The 21,954-nt window shown below is 48.3% G+C and overlaps 1 protein-coding gene across 3 annotated transcripts in view; it reads right to left on the reverse strand.

Moving 5' to 3' along the window:
• The window catches only part of LOC140420938 (connector enhancer of kinase suppressor of ras 2), a 986,283-nt gene that overhangs the window by 74,560 nt on the left and 889,769 nt on the right, over nucleotides 1–21,954 (reverse strand). For all 3 annotated transcript variants that reach the window (XM_072505113.1, XM_072505112.1, XM_072505114.1), the window contains 2 exons: nucleotides 16,251–16,299; nucleotides 12,856–13,028 (listed from right to left, as the gene is read on the reverse strand). In XM_072505113.1, coding sequence (XP_072361214.1) covers nucleotides 12,856–13,028; nucleotides 16,251–16,299 — 222 coding nt within the window. The remainder of the gene's footprint in view (nucleotides 1–12,855; nucleotides 13,029–16,250; nucleotides 16,300–21,954) is intronic.

A 21,954-nucleotide genomic window follows, 5' to 3' on the forward strand; every position in this document is an offset into this window, starting at 1 on the left:
CTCTAACCTAACCCATTCTGCACCTTCTTCCCACCACCGCCTCACCTTTTCCACGTTCACTGCCCAGTATTAATGTAGCAGGTTCGGCAACCCCAACCCTCCCTTCTGCCTCTGTCACTGTAACAGGGTCTTCCTAACACTTGGCACCTTCCCTGCCCATACAAAGTCTGAGATAATCACATCCAGTTTTCGAAAGAAGGCTTTCGGTACAAAGGTCGGAAGTGTCTGGAATATGAACAGGGATCTTGGCAGAATGTTAATCTTCACCACTTGGACCCTCCCTGCCAGAGTCAAGTGCAGCGTGTCCCACTGCATGAGATCCTCCCTAACCTCCTCCACCAGTTTTGTTAAATTGCATTTATGTAGCATCACCCATTCCCTCGCTACCTGACTCTGGCCACCTTAAATGGCTTCCACCAAGATTGGATCAACGACCCAACTCGTTCGCCGGGAAAACTTCGCTTTTCCCATAAGTTACCTTATATCGCGGGAACGCCCCAAACTTCCTCAACATGCCCATGATCCTCTCTATGTTCTCCAGCGGGTCTGAAACATACAATAGTAGATCGTCCATGTATAGCTACACCCGACGTTCCCTTTACCCTTGCAATCCCACGCCCATCCCGTGCGACACTCTCTCCTGGTTCCGAGGAGAACACCTCCGAAGAGAGTTCTCAGGATGCCACCATATTAGTTGCGACACAGCTGACATCCTCACTGTCCACCAGCGTCCACCAGTGCAGATATACGCACCTTGGTGGGAAATGTTAGTGGTCAGGCTTCTGGGCACAATCTGGCGAGCACCACACCGCTGATGATGCACATCAGGTGGAGGCAGGAACCCCCAGGTGAGATAGCAGTCGGAGGTCTGTTGGATCCCAGGATCCCAGCCAGATTCTGAGTCTGTGGAACAAAGTTACCCGAAGCCGATGAAGACGTTAGGGACCAACCTGGGTGACCAGATGAAGATGTAAGCGTAACTCCAGCAGATCCACAGCCACATGGAAGAGTCCCAGGAGCTACGGGCACAGGAGATGTCACCGGCAATGCATGGCACCAAAGCCGACACTGCTACGGTGGAGAGCCTGGTGCATGCGTCGGCACCATTAGTGAAGGTGTCCAAGGCATCACGCAGTCGGTGACGGCCATGGCTGAGTGTTGGCAGATTGTCCGGCTCGCTGGGGGATGTCACCCATCGTCAGGCCGACCTTGGTAAGGCTCTGTGGGACATGTACCGCTCTCAGATGGGCTTGGCCGAGGCGCTGCAGAGCATGTCCCAGTCACTGAGGATCATCGCTGAGGGCTTTGACACGATGGTGCGGACCATGGGGAGCCACCAGGGCTGGCAGAGCCAGGTGATACAGGGGCAGCCGGGGCTTGAACCAGCTGCCACTCTGTCCCAAGGTGAATCCCAGGGCCCTGAGGCCACCAGTCTGGAGGCGGGGTGCCGGGTGCCAGGCCGGACCCGACCCATGGAGTGGCGACGGTGGGCACCAGCTCCCCCGAGTTCCACCCCTCTGATAAAGTCGTATCTCTCAGTCAGCACATGGGACTGGGCGGCACGGCTGTGCATGAGTTGCCGATATGTGAAACAGGGCCCTCCGGCCCCAGGGGACACCTGACAGGGGCATCGAAGGCCACGGGACCAGGTAAGCAGCTGGCTGCCTCCAGCTCTGATATGCATCCTAGGGAAGCCACAAGACGTAGTGGTGGAGCTAGGAGGGTCAAGCACGCCGAGGACCACCGAGGGCACCGGGGGAGGGGGAGGGGGTGGGGGGTTAAGTAGGTAGGGTTTGGGGAGAGAGGGTGGGGGGGGGGGGGGGGGCGGAACCATCGGGAGTGGGGTTTGTACTGCCCATTAAACACTTTTTGCAATACCATTATGATGCTTCTGTCACTTCCTTCTGCAATGCGGGCCCTTTGCCCTGCGGAGGTCGATAATAAAAATAGAGAGAGAGAGAGAGAGAGACCAACAGATGGTATGGGCACCACTTGCCCCATTACTGTGTTGTTGGTTTCTTTGATAGCCATGTTAGGTATGCTGGGCAGGGATATTTTAGTTAAAAGCTAACATCTCAAAAATACAACCTGTGGATTTTTTTGCTTGACAATTTGTACTTCAAAAGCCAGAAGTTGGCTTGTTTCCAGGGGTATATATGGGGCGGGATCCTCCAATAATGGGGCTATATCCCACACCCGCGGGAAAACGGATGCGAATCGCTCTGAGTGATTCTCCGTTTTGAAAGGGGCGAGCAGGGCCCCGGAGTAGTCCTCGCAGATCCGGGTCCTACACTTCCGGCCGCGGGTCCGCGCATGCGTGCGGCAGTGGCCCCACACAGCGGGCCGTCCCTCCCCCCCCACCCTGAGATTGCTCGTGCCTGCCAATGTGTTTCACTGGGATCATCTTTCGTTCATCTAAACTCCAGCCACTATATGTTCAATTGCGAACCTGGCCCTCCTGGAAGCCCCCCCAAATTAAATTAAAGAATTTACAAAAGCCCTTTGAACCAAAAGTACTGTTTGGAGTTAAAATGTAGAGTTCCATCAGTTGCTTGATCACTTAGTAGTGTAAAATATAAGGAAAATATGATTGATCTCATTAACCTAGAAATTATTAAAGGCCATTAAGGAACCACAATTAGCATGTTTACATGGCATTCTGCTATTTTAATGGATATTTTAAATGACACTTATAATACCATACAAATGTGCCAAGTGTTCTTCAATAAATATTGCAGCAAGTAATGTTTAGTCTCTATTACATCTTGTATATTATTTTGCTTGTCGTAACAAGGGAGGGGAGCACTGCTGCGGCTACTGCTGTGAAATTCACCAGAACAGATAAGATACGCAAGCTGAGAAGTATAGCATCCAATATCTGGATGACATCCAGTGAGGGCGTGATCTAGATTGTGCCGGGTTGGGTGACCCCCCAGCCTGGCTTGACCCGGACCTTCACCACCTTCGACATCACTCTTGCCACTCCAATACTCCTCCAGTGACGGACACGACCAAAACATATGTGTGTGGTTTGCCGGGCTTCCCCCGCACCTGTCCTTCACTCCGAAGAACCTGCTCAACCTCGCTCCCGTTATATGTGCTCTATGTAGCACCTTAAATTGGATCAGGCTAAGCCTGGCACACGAGGAAGAGGAATTTACCCTACTTAGGGCATCAGCCTACAAACCCTCCTCAATCTCCTCCCCGAGCTCTTCTTCCCATTTTCCTTTCAGCTCTTCAACCAGCTCCTCCCCCTCTTCTCTCATCTCCCGGTATATTTCGGACACTTTGCCCTCCCCGACCCACCCCCCCGGAAAGCACTCTATCCTGGTTCCCCTGGCCGGGAGCAGCGGAAATTCCCTCACCTGTTGTCTTGTGAACACCCTCACCTGCATATACCTAAAGTTATTCCCCGGAGGCAGCTCATACTTTTCCTCTAACGCTCCCAAACTCGCAAACATCCCATCTATAAATAAGTCTCCCACTCTCCTAATTCCTGCCCGGTGCCAGCTCTGGAACCCTCCGTCCAACCTTCCTATGGTTGTTCCTGATCGGGGACCACACCGAGGCTCCCAACACACCCTTCTGTCGCCTCCATTGCCCCCAGATACTTAATGTTGCCGCCACCACTGGGTTCGTGGTAAACCTTTTCGGGGAGAGCGGTAGCGGCGCTGTCACCAGCGCTTTTAAGCTCGTTCCTTTACAGGACGCCATCTCCAGCCTCTTCCACGCCTCCCCCTCTCCCTCTATCATCCACTTGCGGATCATCTCCACATTGGCGGCCCAGTAATCGTCACCTAAATTCGTCAGCGCCAGTCCCCCTCTGTCCCTGCTACGTTGCAGGATCCCCCTCCTTACCCTCGGGGCCTTCCCTGCCCACACGAAGCTCATAATGCTCCTATCTATTTTCTTAAAAAAGGCCTTAGTGATCAAGATGGGGAGACATTGAAACACAAATAGAAACCTCGGGAGGACCATCATCTTAATCGCCTGCACTCTGCCCGCCAGTGACAGCGGCTGCATGTCCCACCTTTTGAAATCCTCTTCCATCTGCTCCACCAGCCGAGTCAGATTGAGTTTGTGTAAAGTTCCCCAGCTCCTGGCTATCTGAATCCCCAAATATCGGAAGTTTCTTTCCACTCTCCTTAGCGGCAGGCCATCTATCCCTCTACTCTGGTCCCCAGGGTGTATTACGAAAAGCTCACTCTTTCCCATGTTAAGTCTATATCCCGAAAAGTCTCCAAACTCCCTCAATGTCTGCATAACCTCTGTCATCCCCCCCACTGGATCCGCCACATACAGCAGTAGGTCATCTGCATAGAGTGACACTCGGTGTTCCTCTCCCCCTCTAACCACCCCCCTCCATTTCCTAGAGTCTCTCAGCGCTATGGCCAGTGGTTCAATTGCCAACGCGAACAGTAATGGGGACAGAGGGCACCCCTGCCTTGTTCCCCGATGTAACCGAAAATACTCCGATCTTTGCCGATTTGTGACTACACTTGCCACTGGGGCTCCATAGGGGAGTTTAACCCAGCTGACAAACCCCTCCCCGAACCCAAACCTCCTCAGCACCTCCCATAAGTACTCCCACTCTACCCTATCAAATGCCTTCTCTGCATCCATTGCTGCCACTATCCCTGCCTCCCCCTCTGCTGGGGGCATCATTATCACCCCCAATAGCTGTCGCACGTTAACATTCAATTGTCTCCCCTTTACAAACCCTGTCTGGTCTTCGTGCACCACACCCGGGACACAATCCTCTATCCTCATTGTCAGCACTTTTGCCAGCAACTTGGCGTCCACATTCAGGAGCGAGATCGGCCTATAAGACCCGCATTGCAGCGGATCTTTATCCCGCTTCAGGATTAGTGATATCGTCGCCTCCGACATTGTCGGGGTAGAGTCCCCCCTTCTCTGGCCTCATTAAAGGTTCTTGCCAGCAGCGGGGCCAGCAAATTCCACCGGGAACCCGTCTGGTCCCGGGGCCTTCCCTACCTGCATGTACCCCAGCCCTTTAGTCACCTCGTCCACCCCAATCGGCGCCCCCAGGCCTGCCACTTTCTGCTCCTCCACCTTCAGGAACCTTAGTTGGTCCAGAAACTGCTGCATCCCCTCTTTTCCCTCCGGGGGTTGGGACCTATATAACCTCTCATAAAAGGTCTTAAACACCTCATTTACCTTCCCGACACTCCGCACCGTAGTTCCCGTATCATCCCTAACGCCCCCTATTTCCCTCGCCGCTGTCCTCTTACAAAGCTGGTGGGCCAGCAGCCGACTCGCCTTTTCCCCATACTCGTATCTCATCCCCTGTGCCTTCCTCCACTGTGCCTCTGCCTTCCCTGTGGTCAGCAGGTCAAACTCTGTCTGGAGTCTTCGCCTCTCCCTATATAGTCCTTCGTCCGGGGCCTCCGCATATCTTTTATCCACACTCAAAATCTCCCCCAGTAATCTCTCCATTTTTTTGGCCTCTGTTTTCCCCTTGTAAGCCCTGATGGAGATCAACTCTCCACTCATCACCGCCTTCAGCGCTTCCCATACTACCCCCACTTGGACCTCCCCATCATCATTGGCCTCCAGGTACCTTTCGATACATCCCCGCACCCTTCCACAGACTCCCTCATCCGCCAATAATCCCACATCCAGTCGCCAGAGTGGGCGCTGTTCCCTCTCATCTCCTAGTTCCAGAGCCAACCAGTGCGGGGCATGGTCTGAAACAGCTATAGCCGAGTACTCCGTTCCTTCCACCCTCGAAATCAGTGACCTACCCAAAACAAAGAAATCTATCTGGGAGTATATCTTATGGACATGGGAGAAAAAAGGAGAACTCTTTGGCCAGTGGCCTAGCAAATCTCCACGGATCCACTCCCCCCATTTGGTCCATAAACCCCCTGAGCACCTTGGCCGCTGCCGGCCTTCTTCCGGTCCTGGATCTAGATCTATCTAACCCTGGGTCCAGAACAGTATTGAAATCCCCCCCCATTACCAAGTTTCCTACCTCCAGGTCCGGGATACGTCCCAGCATCCGCTTCATAAATCCCGCATCGTCCCAGTTCGGGGCATATACATTTACCAGCACGACCTCCATTCCCTGCAGTCTGCCACTCACCATCACATATCTGCCACCATTGTCCACTACTATATTCCTAGCCTCGAATGACACCCGTTTCCCCACCAATATAGCCACCCCTCTATTCTTTGCGTTCAGCCCCGAGTGGAACACCTGTCCCACCCATCCTTTCCTTAACCTAACCTGATCCGCCACCTTCAGATGCGTCTCCTGAAGCATGGCCACGTCTGCCTTCAGTCCTTTTAAGTGCGCGAACACTCGGGCCCTCTTAATTGGCCCATTTAGGCCTCTCACATTCCACGTGATCAGCCGGATGGGGGGCTGCCCCCCCCCCCTCCATTCGACTAGCCATCACCCACTCTGGGCCAGTCCCATGTCCAGGTCCCGCACACCCACCAGTCCCCCAGGTGGCGCATTCCCACCCCGACCACCTCTTCTCTTACCAGCTCCCTCTCGATCCCAGCAGCAGCAACCCAGTTATCCCACCCTTCCCCCCCCCCCGATAGATCCCCATCTAGCATGGTTACTCCCCCCATATTGCTTCCGAGAGTCAGCTGACTTCAGCTGACCCAGGCTTCTCCAGCTCTCTCCTTGACCCCCTCGTGTGTGGAACTCCCATCTTCCTTGTGCCTGTCTTCCCGCCATCATCTCTCTAGCACGGGAAAAGACCCGCGCTTTCCTAGAACCGCCCCGCCCCCTATGGCGCAGCTCCCCCTACAGCCCCGTTCCCATTCCCCATCCCCCACCTATGTCCCTTTTTCCCCCACCGGTGCCCACATTTCTCAGTATCCCCCCTGTCAAAGACCGTCCCGATATAGTGAACCTCCCTTTCCCCAATTTACATTTCTATACATCAACATTGTCGTTTCCCCCTCAACATCAGTTCTGGTCCAGTTTCTCTTTTTGGATGAAGGTCCATGCTTCTTCCGACGTTTCAAAATAATAGTGTCTATCGTGGTACGTGACCCATAATCGCAGCCGGCTGCAGCATCCCGAACTTTACTTTCTTCTTATGCAGCACCTCCTTGGCTCGGTTGAAACTCGCTCTCCTTCTCGCCACCTCCCCGCTCCAGTCATGATACACTCGTATTACCGCATTCTCCCATCTGCTACTCCGTACCTTCTTGGCCCAGCTCAAAACAACCTCTCTGTCATTGAAGCGGTGAAATCTCACGACCATCACCCTTGGTGGTTCTCCAGCCTTTGGTCTCCTCGCAGGGACCCGGTGAGCCCCTTCCACCTCCAAGGGGCCCGAGGGGGCCCCAGCTCCCATTAGCTAATGTAGCATCATGCTCACGTAAGCCCCGCCGTCAGCTCCCTCCACTCCCTCAGGGAGACCCAGGATCCGGAGGTTCTTTCTCCTTGATCTATTTTCCAGGACTTCAATTCTTTCGATGCACTTATGTAGCGCCTCGTGCGTCTCCATTTTGACCGCTAGGCCCAGGATCTCATCCTCGTTTTCAGTTACCTTCTCCTTCACACGGAGCTCTATCGCCTGGGCCTTTTGTGTTTCTATGAGCCCATCGATTGCCAGCAACATCGGGGCCAGCACCTCCTTTTTTAACTCCTCCACACACCTTCTGAGGAATTCTTCCGGATCCGGTCCCCATGTCTCCCGGCCTCCCTCCGATGCCATCTTGCTTCCTTCTTTTCTTTTCTCCCCTCTGCCGTTGCCCTCGAGGATCCTTCGTGATCTGGCCACCGCCATTGATCTTTTTCCTGCTCACTGCGGGGGACTCCTTATTTCTTCACCCCACACCGGGTTTTGCCAAAATAAAATTCCCGTTGGGGCTCTCAAAAAGAGCCCGAAAGTCCGTCGGAGCTGGAGCCGCCGAAACGCGCGGCTTAGCTGAGCATCGCCGCACCCGGAAGTCGGACAATATGTATTAACTCTCAGCCAGAGTGGGAGCTGAGCAGAGAAGTTCTGACTGGGACCTGTGTTTATAATTACTCACTGATGCGACCATCAATTCACATGAGACGGAGTTGAAGTGAACAGTGGTTTTAAACAGCTAGAACTGTGCCTGCTCTGCACTGAGAGCCTCCTGCAGGGCAGCAGATCTATAGACCTCCCCCAAGGAAGGGGTGGGGGGGTCGGAGCCCGCAAGGGCACCAACATGATACAGTGCGGTGTAATGTGATACAATGGTCCATAGGTGGAGCTCACAAGGGCAACAACATAGTACAATGCAAAACAGTGGTGAATGGTTGCCGTAATACATTCACCACACTCATATAATAGATAACCAGTTTCTCTATGCCTCTCGTGTGGACTCCTCTGCGGTCACAATATCAATGTTCAACAGGGCGTTTAAAGGGTGCAGGCTGGTTCGGGTCACAAGTTGGCACCCTGCACTCTCGACTTGGCTGCCTCCATCGTGAGGATGTTTTAGTCCTCCGCAATCTTCATGTGGTGGAACTCTCCCAGGTTGAGACTATGTGCAGCGGCAAGCAGCTCCGGCGGCACCTGTCCCGCTAACCAGAACAATAGGCACCTGTGCCAAATTCTGCATTTGGAAGTTTATTAATTTTGAGCAGGTGAGGCCGGCATCTGATTAATCCACTTGCCCTCAGCTGACGTGTTTGAAGGAACCGGAGCCATATTCAAAGACCAGTCCAGCACACTCTGAGGGGTTTGGCCGGAGGTGGAAACCGTTCACTGATTTCTTCAGGGAATTGAGCGGTCAGTAAGGGGGAGGGGGAGTTTGGGGGGGGGGGGGGAAAGGAGGTTAAAATGGGGAAGGCGAGACGTGGTGGGTGGTTGGTGTCGGGGGGAGGGGGGTGGTTGGAGGTCTGTGGTTGTTGGTTGGGTTGATGTGTTGTTCTTCTGGTATTCTGTGTAGATGTTAAATGCCTTAATTAAAAATAATTCTAAAAATAAATCTGTTCCTGAATTCAAACACCCTCCCCTCAAGCCTATCACCTGCGAGGTGCCCATGCCCCACTTGTACCTCTACCTTCCGTCTCTGGAGTCTTGATCCATCCCTTTCCAGTAAACAACATGGTAACCCCTTGACTCCCTTGTATGTGAGCTTTTCATGCAGGTTCCCTCCTCTCAGTTTGTTATTGTTTGCCTTCTTCAACCACCTCCTTGCGCCGCTGCCTGCCAATGTGAGCCCTCGTCCTTCTAGGCCCTTATCACTACCCTAAACACGTGCAATTTATTCTCAAAGTGCCACTTGCTCCTTCTTTGTCGCTTCCATTTCCTCCAATAGGGCAAAGATTGATTAACTGTCAAAACTAATTAGAGATTGAGACCAAAAGTGCGACCTTAGTATTCATGAGACAAGTAACTGAGAAGATGCTGCGGAATGAACCCAATCACAATCAAACATGACCGATGAAGTGTTATTATAATCTTGTGAGTCTTAACTCCGCAATTGCACACACACTATCAGGGAGATAATCATCATAGAATTTATAGTGCAGAAGGAGGCCATTTGGCCCATCGAGTCTGCACCGGCCCTTGGGAAGAGCACCCTACCCAAGCCCACACCTCCACCCGATCCCAGTAACCCAACCCCACCTTTTTGGACGTGAAGGGCAATTTAGCATGGCCAATCCACCTAACCTGCACATCTTTGGGCTGTGGGAGGAAACCGGAGCACCCGGAGGAAACCCACGCAGACTCCGCACAGACAGTGACCCAAGCCAGGAATCGAACCTGGGACCTTGGAGCTGTGAAGCAACTGTGCTAACCACTGTGCTACCGTGCTGCACATGCTAGTTGTAACCTGCACTGCAGCACAATAATAATACCCATTGTACTGAATGTCCTGCCTAATGAAACTCCAGTCGCAAATAATCTAATTTTGTAAATGACAGGGAAAATTATATCAGGTTTGCCTTTTCTGTCTTTCAGCTCCCTAGTCATAGGGCATTAGTTTCTCAACAATATTTTGATCGGGAAAGGGTGGCAGGGTGGCGCAGTGGTTAGCACTGTTGCCTCACGGCACCGAGGACCCGGGTTTGATCCCTGCCCGTCATTGTCTGTGTAGAGTTTGCACATTCTCCCCATGTTTGTGTGGGTCTCACCCCCACAACCCAAAGATGTGCAGGGTAGGTGGATTGGCCACACTAAATTGCCCCTTAATTGGAAAAAAAAAGAATTGGGTACTCTAAATTTATTTTTTAAATTCATATTTCGATCGGGATGATGAATGTAGATTGCCTCTAAGGTGTCTCAGAGGTGTAAAGAAACAGATGGATTTAGGGGTGGAGATACATAGGACCTTTAAAAGCAGAATCCCAAATGGAAAAAAAAAAGAAGCTAAATGGAATTCCAACTTTTATATATTGAAAAGTGAGATGATGAATATGTCAGAAGGCACTGACAAAACTAAAGGTAGGGAACTGTGTGCAGTTCAAGGAGCCATACTACTGAAAACCATGAGAAAACACAAAGTGAATGCATTGGGATGCTAGCAAGAATGAAAGGAGTTACTCCATTAATCAGTGACCATGGGCAATACAAAGACACAGAAGGTGGTTTAAAAGCCCACCAGTTGTGGTTTTCCAGATGTGGAAGAGGTGATATTTTGTGGTTCTCTTAATGTCACAGTCACTTTCACACTGTCTGTCATATTTCCCGGGTGACATTCATCAAGTTGGTGACCAGGGGCGAAATGCTCCCCAAACGGCGCGATGTCCGCCGACTGGCGCCCAAAACGGCGCCAATCAGACGGGCATCGCGCCGCCCCAAAGGTGCGGAATGCTCCGCATCTTTGGGGGCTGAGCCCCAACATTGAGGGGCTAGGCCGGCGCCGGAGGGATTTCCGCCCCGCCAGCTGGCGGAAACGGCCTTTGGTGCCCCGCCAGCTGGCACGGAAATGACATGTCGGGGCGGCGCATGCGCGGGAGCGTCAGCGGCCGCTGACAGTTTCCCGCGCATGCGCAGTGGGGAGAGTCTCTTCCGCCTCCGCCATGGTGGAGACCGTGGCGGAGGCGGAAGGGAAAGAGTGCCCCCACGGCACAGGCCCGCCCGCGGATCGGTGGGCCCTGATCGCGGGCCAGGCCACCGTGGGGGCACCCCCCGGGGCCAGATCGCCCCGCGCCCCCCCCCAGGACCCCGGAGCCCGCCCACGCCGCCTTGTCCCGCCGGTAAATAGGTACTCTAATTTACGCCGGCGGGACAGGCAATCTATCGGCTGGACTTCGGCCCATCCGGGCCGGAGAATCCAGCGGGGGGGCCCGCCAACCGACGCGGCCCGATTCCCGCCCCCGCCGAATATCCGGTACCGGAGACTTCGGCAACCGGCGGGGGCGGGATTCACGGCGGCCAACGGCCATTCTCCAACCCGCTGGGGGGTCGGAGAATGACGCCCCTGTTCACCCTCTCACGGCTTGTCTGCTGGTCTGGGAACTGAGAGTGCTGCTGTGTGAGAAGTATACAGTGGGCCACTGCTCTCCTGCACTGAATAGTACCACCTGTCTGTGCAGCAAAGAGCACTTTAGGGCCTGTAGCCGCCCACTGGGAGAATCCCTCCCATTATTATTACTTCTCCAATCTTCTACAACCCTATGTTATTTCCCAACTGCTTTGACTCTCTGCTCCATTCGCTCGCCTTTAATAGTCTTTCTTTCCGGGGACTGCATGTAGACCCATAAATGACCACGAATGTCTTCAGCCGCTGTGGGGACGGCTGGTCAATCAGGTTGTTCTTGAGGATGGGCCTTCATGTCCGTGAGGGGCAGAAGCTCCACTCTGAAGTGATTAAGGCCACCTCCAGTATATTATCACGGCAGGGCATCCAGATTTAAAGTGGGCTAGATGCTGACTGACCTTTCAACTGTGGCAGGCGGGTGCAGTGAGTTAATTCATTCCCCCCACCCTTACAATTCATTCACAATGTTTCAGGTCAATGACCTTTCATCACAATTGTTCTGACCAGAGGTCATAGAGCTAACACTGGGCCACAGCTTTAATCTAATACAAGAATGGGTTTGGGTCAGCTGAGTGTTAAATATCCCACCCACCCATTTCTGGCTGCAATTTAGGCTGGAAGATGGCGGTTGGCCGACCCACTCCAAGATTGCAGACTGGTGATTTAAAAATGATAATGAGTCTGTGAGCCCTGGGAAAATGGCAGCTATTTTCAGGCTTGTACACGTACTTTCTGGATTCAGCATGCCTGCTTGAGAAAATACTGCAATCAGGCACCCCCCAACCCCATCCTTATGAGGCCTCTGAAATTCTGTGAGCCCCCACCACAGCCGAGGCCTCCAAAACCTCCATCCCCCGTGTCTGGCCCACTCCCACCAGGCCTCCGATTTCCCCGACAATAATCTTCCCCCACCAAGGCTTCTGTTCCTCCCCTCACTTCCAACACGAGGACTGACACCTGATTGGTCTCTATAACCAACCCCCCCCCCACCACAATCAACCAATCGTGTGGAGCCGTGGGTCAGGTTTCTGACAATGGTTCCGAAGCATGAATCAGACGTGTGCAAACAAAGAGATCAATCTCTCTGCTGCTCACCAATTGAAATGGAGAAGGCAAAACTGGCACAAGTTATTGTACTCAGAACTCGTGTCTTTGGGAGAGTAAGGAAACAATGATAATACATCAGGACCCATGTTCAAAGAGATGCACAGAGTCCAAAGTATTTGGGCCATATTTTACTGCTATTCTATCATTCTTTTTAAGAGCAACAGAGAGTTGGGAGAATGTAGCCACCTTTGACTGTCAGGAAATAACTTTATTTTATTCAACTTCTTTGCATAGAGACTTTGAATTTTTTCCCCCTCTCTTGGGCAAAAAGGGCAAAGGAAGGAGTATTTCCCTTACGTTTTGGTTTGTGTACCAGTAGAGTGAAGCTTCCTTCAGAATGAACCAATATTTTTTCCACTTCTGAGTGAAGTATCCTTTGGCGTCTTTCTTCTTCCACAGCCAGCCCTCACAGTCTCCATGGCCTAAGTCCTTACAGGAAATCCGCCTCCTGCTGCCACCGGTTAGAGAACCTGATGTGGGGAAAAGGGAAACAAAATGTTCAACCGCATATGAAAAGAATGTATGCAACATCAAGATATCCCTTTAACATGCACATCAATTCAGCAGCACCATCACGGAGGGCCAGAACGGTGGCCTGATGGAGTACGACCTAGCTTCTCTATGATTATGGCTTTAAATTCTAGTGGGCCTGACAAATAAGACCTGTTCGCTGTGCTGGCTTCTGACATAGCAGCTGCTGCCAACCCAACCGGATTCAATTGTAACCACGTTTGACTGATTGCACATCAATCCGGGTTCAAATTAATCTCAAACTTCACCCACCACAGAGAAGCCAGGAAGAGATGAGAAGCTGGTAAATGTAGAGTGACAGTGTGATTAATGGAATGAATTCCACAGGACAGACTCCACCATTTGCAAATGCAATAAAATGGCGGGCAAAAGAACATCCAAGCATGACACACACTCATCACTAATATGGGCAGCAGACCTTTCAAGGCGAATGTTGCCTTAGTTTATGAAGCTAGCTGGTCTGTTCTGTGGTAATAAATTAAAGCTATTATTGATTTCCTATATTCTTTCAGGAAAGGTGGGAGTAAATGGCAAACGCATTTGAATCAACAACAATCCTCATCACTGTTAAAAGGGATCGTGTGACCTACCTGAATCTACACAAATTAAAGGACGACATTCAGGCTTGAAACAAATGAGTTACTTTCAGTTTGAAACTGGACTACTGTCAGATAGGTTTGCCAGAGATGGATATTTTGACATTTAATACCCATGTTTGTCACTTTCACATATCCCAATGAAATTTCGCAAATTTTTACGAAACCGTCTACATTTGGAAGTTTATCATGAATTTTGTCCAATGCACAAATGAGAATTAAATATGAAAATGTTGATTCCCTTAGCACAGGTAATTAAATTATTGTAAAGATGTCAATAGTAATGATGTCACAAATCATTAAAGCCAGCAGACGGAGACAAAAGCTATTAAAGAGGCTAATGACGTGTTAGCCTTTATCGCGAGGGGAGCAGATACTCTTATCTGGATTACAGTAGAAACTGCACCTCAGGAAAGGTACGTTTGCCTTGGAGAGGGAATAGCACCGATTCACGAGAATTATACTGGGGATTTAGAGGGTTAGTTTATCAGCACAAATTGCATAAACTTTGGTTGTGTTCCCCTGAAGAGAGGAAACTGAGGGAGAACTAATTGGTACATTTAAAATAATTTAATAGAGTGGATACTGAGAAACTATTTCATCCGGTGGGAATCAAGAACTATTTTATTAACATAAAATCATTCATGAGTAATTTCTTTTAACACAAGAAGACTGTTGCAATGTTAAATTCTCTGCCCTAAAAGGCTGTGGATACTGTGCCAATTGGAGCTTCTCAAGACTGAGATCTATCGATTGATGCTTTGTTTTAAGAATCTCCCGACTCGTAAGGCTATACTGATTTATTTTTGAATGGATGAAAACCAATTTGAATTGCTAGTCACCTGCCTAAATGGCAAATGATTGGAGTGCTATATATTGTGCAGTGGGACTGCGGACAGGTTAGCTGTTGACAGTTATGGCTGCTGCTTGGGAAAGATTGTACAAAATAGATTGTGGCTTGGGGCAGAGGAAAGGGAGTTCAGTCGTGCAGTCGGAAGAGCTGATTTAAGCAGTGGGCTTGTCTGTATGTTTTAAAGATGTGCTGGTTTGTAATTCCAGGGCACTCTTATCATTCAACTTGTGTCTGGCTACATGCAAGGCAGATCAAAAATGATAGCAAATTAATTAATAGCATTCTCCAAGATTGCATTTTAAACACACCTTGCAGAAAAACAAATATGTGAAGAGAAGATATATTCTTTAAAGGCTGAAAGATTACCAAATGTAAGTTACATTTGAAGTATTGCCCTAAATGACAGCTAGCTCACTAAAAGCTTAAAGAATGCAATGCAACAAAGGCTCAACTCTTCTTCTGAAACGGATCGAAAATGCAATACATTTCAGACATATTGGATCATTCAAAAGACAAGGCCATTCAGCCTATTGTGCTCATGTGAGTTCATTCCCACTCCTCATAGTCCTGTACATTTTACCTTTCGAGTATTTATCCAATCCCTTTTGAAAGTTAATATTGAATCTGCTTTTATTTCCATTGTACATCACAACAGCTCATATAACACATAACGCTGCATATAACACATTCTACTCAACTTCCCATGGTTCTTTAGCTTAAGTATTTTAAATTTGCGTCCTCTGGTTACAAACCCTCCTACCTGTGGAAACTGCTTCCCTCATATTTTGAACACCTCTATTAAATATCCCTTTAACTTTCTCTGCCCTTGGGACAATAATCCCAACTACTCTAGGCTCTCCACATAACGAGTGGCATGGTGGTGGCACAGTGGTTAGCACTGCCAGGGATTCGGATTCAATTCCGGCCTTGGGCGACTTACTGTGCGGAGTTTGCACCTTCCCCCCCTGTCTGCGTGTGTTTCCTCCCACAGTCCAAAGATGTGCAGGTTAGGTGGGTGTCCAGAGGTTAGGTGGGGTTACAGGGATAGGGTGAGAGTGGGGGAGTGGGCCTGGTTAGGTTGCTCTTTCAGAGGGTTGACGCAGACTCAATGGGCTGAATAATAATCTTTATTACTGTCACAAGTAGGCTTACATTAATACTGCAATGAAGTTACTGTGAAAAGCCCCTCGTCGTCACATTCCGTCTCCTGTCCCGGTACACAGAGGGAGAATTCAATGTCCAAATTACCTAACAGCACGTTTTTCGAGACTTGTGGGAGGAAACTGGAGCGCCCGGAGGAAACCCACGCAAACACACGGAGAACATGCAGACTCCAAACAGACAGTGACCCAAGCCAGGAATCGAACCTGGGACCCTGGAGCTGTGAAGCAACAGTGCTAAGCATTGTGCTACCGTGTCGCCCCTGCACTGTAGGGACTTTATGATAACAACCCTGGTATCATTCTTGTAAATTTCCTCCATGACCTCTCCCAGGTTTGGCATCCTTCCTGAAGTGCAATGGCCCGAATTGGGCCTAATATTCCAGCTGAGGGCGAACCAGTGATTATGAAGTGTCACCTACTTGCTTTATTCCGCGATGCCTCTATTTATAAAACCAAAAATACGCTGTTTGCTTTTTTATACAATCTTATCAACTTGCCCTGCTACCGTCAATGATTTAATTTAAACAGACAAACTTATATTTTTCTTACCTTTGGGTCTCTTTTTGGTTTTTGACCTCAGAGAGGCATAATGAAAAGACTGTAAAAAGCAAACAAACAGGATAACTAAACATTTATAGCCAATACACTGATGCTTTGTACATAACATAAAATACAATGAAAAAGTATATTAATCGTCAAGTTTATAAAATAAGCTCTTTGGTTTATTTTCTGTCTTATAATTTGTCCATCACATGAATGACGGTGCTTCTCAGTGCTGGTACCACCGTGATTACTATTGAGAACCAGTAGTGTTCAAGATGTGACTGCACGCTGGCGGGGCAAAGCTGACAGTGACGTCTGCGAAGCCTTCATCGGTACTACACGAGGAATGCTACCGGGGAATTCAGCACAGAACAGCAAAAAGCACAAACATATGTATAATCTCAAAAATCAATAATATTACAGTCCTCTTAAGTCGCTCCGAAGGGTAACAGAAGAGAAACGGAGAAACTATGAAAATCTATTCAAGATTCCGTTTGCAGGCACTTACGAGACAATTTACTCTTGGGCTAGATTTTCCGCCTATTGAGTTTGAACGTGATATATCCATCTCCCTTATGTGTTGCTGTCAAGTTGAACTTAAAGGGCTAGGAGGGGAAATTGGAACAATAGGAGCAGGCCATTCAGCCCTTTGAGTCTGCTCCATCATTCAACTAGATCATGGCTCATCCCAACCTCAACTCTGTTCACCTGCCTTTAATCAATATTTCTTTACACCCTTACCTCATAAAAATCTACCAATCGCAGATTCAAAAGTTCCAATTGACCTGGCTCCAGCACCCACAACCTTTTGGCGAGGGCAAGTTCCAGAGTTCCACGAGCCTTTTTGAGAAAACGTCCTTCCTGATTTTACTTCTGAGTAGCTAGGAGCTAATTTTAAGACTGAGCCATTTTGTTGGATCCCCCCCCCCCCCCCGCCACCCCAACAGATTAAACAGCTTCACCGAATCTACCCTACCAAATCCCTTTTATCATTTTAAATACCGCAATCTGTTCACCCAATCATTCTGTTTGTGAGGAGTTCAGGTGTGTGTCTGACTTGTGGGTGCATGATCTTCCCTTCATTCAAATGGGCAGAAAATGGAGGATCTGTAAATGGGACCCCTGCTTGAATTCCTAATATGTGGTCCTGGCTCAAAACTTCTTCATCAGCTGCACTAAAGGCAAGCATTTTCCCCCTCCCAGTGACTGTATGAAAACATTTGTGTGTTTTGACAACTGAAGTTAGGGAACACAAACTGCGTCAGAGCATGTCACAGGAATATTAGTGCAATGCTTTCATGTGACATTGAATGAAGTGGCATTTGAACTATTTGCTATTTATTCTTTCAATAAGGATATTGGCCTGGATTGTCACCCTCAAGGCAGGTAGGGGAAATAAGGAAAATTTCCAGCTCAGCCCATTGCCATGGGAGAAAGTGCCCGCCAAGACAGTAACTTCATTCCTGGGGGCCGGATGTGAGCTGGTGTTGGTCCAGCCGATCTGGGAAGAAGTTTGGAGGAGCCACAGGAGCTGCCGGGTGCCAACGTGGGTAGTACTAAAGGCCCGCCTCAATGACATAGAACTTTGTCCCAGTGAAGAAAAACCACAAAGACTGACCTTCCTTCACCTCCAAACACTCCCCATGCCCCGTCCACGCCACCTCATGCCTCGCACCCACCTCCTCAGATTTCTATGTCCCTTAAGCCAGGCTGTTCCTTTCTACCCACCTCCTATGTCTCTTCATTCCCCCTATGCCAATATCTGCCCTTCCACCGCAGGACCTTCATGTCTCTATGCCAGGCTCAGGAACTTCCATGACCACTGACATAATGTACACTTTGTATAACCAATGAGTACCTCAGTGCTATATGTAAAAAGAGTCTTTGAAAAATATGTAATCAATTTCTCTCGGCAAGCTAATTAGTTGTCAATCATCCAGGCCCTTTGAATTTTCAAACACCACATACACTTTAAACCACAAAAGCTGTCAATAAATTTTGTGAAATTGACCAAACGAGATTAGATAGCATAAACTGTCTATCAAACAATGTTTCCTCTGGAGTGCAAATGGTCTGCTCTTCCAATAGATGTTTGAGCTCTCATGCAAGTGTACAAGAATGGGGTCGGGAATCCCGGAATCGAGACCTACCCGCCACTTTTCAAAGGCTCCCGTGTCAACCCGACTCTGAGAAAATCCAGGCCACTGTATTTTTTAAATAATTTTTTTTTTTTAAACTGCTACTTTGCACACAACCATAAGTTTACATGGGGTAAAATTGGACTTTGTTTGAAATGGGCTCCTGGTGACTCGGCAGCTGGATTTGCATTGCTTCCTTTACCACTGAATGCTGTGTAAAATGGGGTGCCAATTTGCGAAAAGCCCGTTTTGCTCAATTACCATCCCCATTACGTCCCCATAATTTCTATTGTTCCGTGCTCGGTGGGCACCGCAGGGGTTGGATTGCTTTATCGACCCTTCTTTTCACATTTTGATTTGCAGCTTTTAAATTTTGTTTCTCTTTTATTTTTGGACTGTGTACCTACTAGGAGTGGCCCTTTTAATTCATCACTGAGTTGATTTCTGTTCTTGTATTCAGTTGATTAACCCTAAAATACTAATTCCTATCATTAACAGCTGAAAACAGGAAAGAAACAAAGTAATTCCAGTATTATATATTCATTTTCAACCTGCTGTGCTGATGCACTGAAATAAATATTTGATGTCTAGGAAGATGCAGGGTTTTAGGCAGTGCAGACACAATGGGATAAATTGCATACATCTGTGCAGTAATCTTCTTTGGCAAGTCTATAGTGTATCGATTAGAGAGAGATGTTTCCACTTGTGGATAAACCAAACAAGGGGCTATAAATATAAGATAGTCGCTAAAAAATCCACTAAGAAATAGCCAGAAGGTGGTTAGAATATGAAACTTGTTACCATGAGGAGTAGTTCAGACATATAGCAGAGATAATTTAAGGAAATCTAGGTAAGTTCATAGAGGAATAGAGGGGCTGCCAATCGGATTTGATGAAGTAGGTTGAGAGGGAGTTTGTGTGGAACACGAACACTGTTGATCTGTGCTGTAAATTCGATGACTAAATCTGTTTCAAGAATATGTATGTTTCAAAGAACTACTGGCAATGAATTACTGCAAGAGAGTTTAATAACAAACCTTACAATACACTCAGAAATGAAAATTGAGGCATGATTTATTCCACGAACAGTACATTCTCCACATTATGTAAGTATCACAAGGCACCAGATCGGGGACCTTTTCGAACCATCTATGAGCAGTGTACATCATAAATAATAAATAAGGAGCCTGTGTGTGAGGTATATCACACAGCCAGTCTTGAATAATCCTTTGATCAAATGGTCTCCAGACAGCTGGTTGTGCTTTCTGTCTTGTCACATAAAGGCTATCTAAAAACATGCTGTATTGATTGCATTTGAATGGATCTCATGAATATTATTCAGAAAGGCCTACCTTAATCAAATAGCACTGTAGGAAAGAGAAACCTTCTGCAATATTACAACCCTCCAGCATCACCCATGCAAGATAATGGCACTCGTTATCAATGTGGACATTTCCTGCATTTTATACCAGTGACTGCACGTCTAAAATACTTTGTTGGCTGTAAAGTGCTTTTGGATATCCTGAGGTTGTGGAAGGTGCACCATGAATGCCAGTCTTTCCTTTCGACAAGGCAGACAGTGTGGAGATTATTCCATTGTTCTTCTGGCAGAGGGAGTCTGCACCGCAGGCCATATGCTTCTGTCAAGCTGAACTCAATTGTGAAAATTGGAAAGCTTCCTCACTATGTTTGTCAATAGCAGCGAGGTCACATAAACTCCCTCCAAATATGTCAAGAGTGTGGCAAGAATATTCTCATGTCAGAAACCGAACTCATCAAGACATACATTCTGTGGTTACGACAGCAGGTCAAAGGTTGAACATTCTGTTTTGAGAGGTCCATCTCCTGACTCCCCAAAGCCTTGTCCACCATCCAGAGTCATCCAGACTCAAAACGTTGGCTCTGTCCTCTCTCCAAAGATTCGGTCAGACCCGCTGAGATTTTCCAGCATTTTCTGTTTGTGATTCAGATTCCAGTGTCTGCAGTAGTTTGCTTTTAGCTGTCCACCATCTACAGGGCACCAGTCAGGAGTGTACCGATGAGTGCAACAACTCCAGAAGCACAAAACCATCCAAGATAATGTAGTCTGCTTGCTTGGCATCCCATGCATCACCATAAACATCCATTCTCTCCACCACCAGTGCGTACTGTTCAAAGGATGCACAGCAGCAACTCACCAAAGTTCCTTTGACAGCACCTCCCAAACCCGTAAAATCCACCAGCTGGAGGCTCATGCGAAACCTATGCAGGGGAACACCATCATCTTCAAATTCTCTTCCACGTCACATACCATTAAAACTTGGATATATATCACAGTTCCTTCTTGGTCGTTTGGTCAAAATGCTATCTAGTAGAACTGTGGGAGTACCGTCACCAGATGGGACAGCAGTGCCCCAGGAACAAGTCCTCACACCATCTTCTGCTCAAGACATCTTATGAATGGACATTAAATGCTGGTTTTCCCAGCAATGCTCGTATTCTGAGAATGACTGAAAAGAAAACTTACATAACGCAATGGGCATGATCAAACAGCCACACTGCACCCGAAAAGCAGCTTGCCGTGGCACAGCATGGCCGCTAGAAGCCGGGGTCCATAACAAGGACCACTATTCATCTAAACATCCTATTAATCACCATGAGGTGCTTTTATTTGTGGTCATTGGGTTGCAAATAGTTTCTGCCATATGACACCAGGGACTAACAAATCTAATGCGTCAAACAGTTTCTGCAGGAAAGTGCAGCAATTAACATTGTAGTCATTGACTGTGAAGTCATACCACACTGGAGTGGGTTTATTCCTGACACAGACTAATTAATCCTATCATTATGTTTCTTATTCAATTGACAGTGGAGCAGTCAGAAAGTGAACTTGATAATCTCAAAAAGGGGATGCATCACTTTATAATTCATTTTAAAAAACACACACCAAATGTGTCTCTTCTGGTGATTTAATGCGTTATTTAGTACAGAAATCTTTATCTACAGGAGGCAAAACAAGTCATCAATCAAACGCACTGTGGGAGCTTTCAATATTAAACCGAACTGGGTCACTTTAAAGACACTTTAAAGTGTTGGCCGTATCTCCCAAACTGCAGGGAACTCCAGGAAACCATTCTTTCTGGATTAGCAATGTTTCCTCTCACAACAAGGTGCGCGATAAACGCACATTCAAATCAGTTAAACATCCCAAGGTGGTTAACAAGGTCATTATTGATCAAAACATTTTTGACGCTAAGCCACAGAAGGAGGTGTCAGGCCAGATGATGAAAAACCTTGTCAAGGAGGTAGTTTTAACAAGCATCTTAGAGGAGGAGAGAGTTGAGGGGCAGATTTGGAAAGGGTATTCCAGATCTAAAAGTCAAGGCAGCTGAATGGACAGCTCTTGAAGGATCGATTAAAATGGAGGATGCACATGAGACAAAAGGAGCACAGAGATTTTGAAAGCTTTTGAAGGATGCTACAGAGATGGGGAGGGGAGAATCAATAGAAAAAGTCAATAAAGTCACAGGATAAGCACAAGAATAAGCTGTTCAAGGAACAATGTTTGTGGTTAGTACCACAAAGACTCTGGAC

This window comes from Scyliorhinus torazame, chromosome 5 (assembly GCF_047496885.1).
Source record: "Scyliorhinus torazame isolate Kashiwa2021f chromosome 5, sScyTor2.1, whole genome shotgun sequence".
Lineage (NCBI taxonomy): Eukaryota > Metazoa > Chordata > Chondrichthyes > Carcharhiniformes > Scyliorhinidae > Scyliorhinus > Scyliorhinus torazame.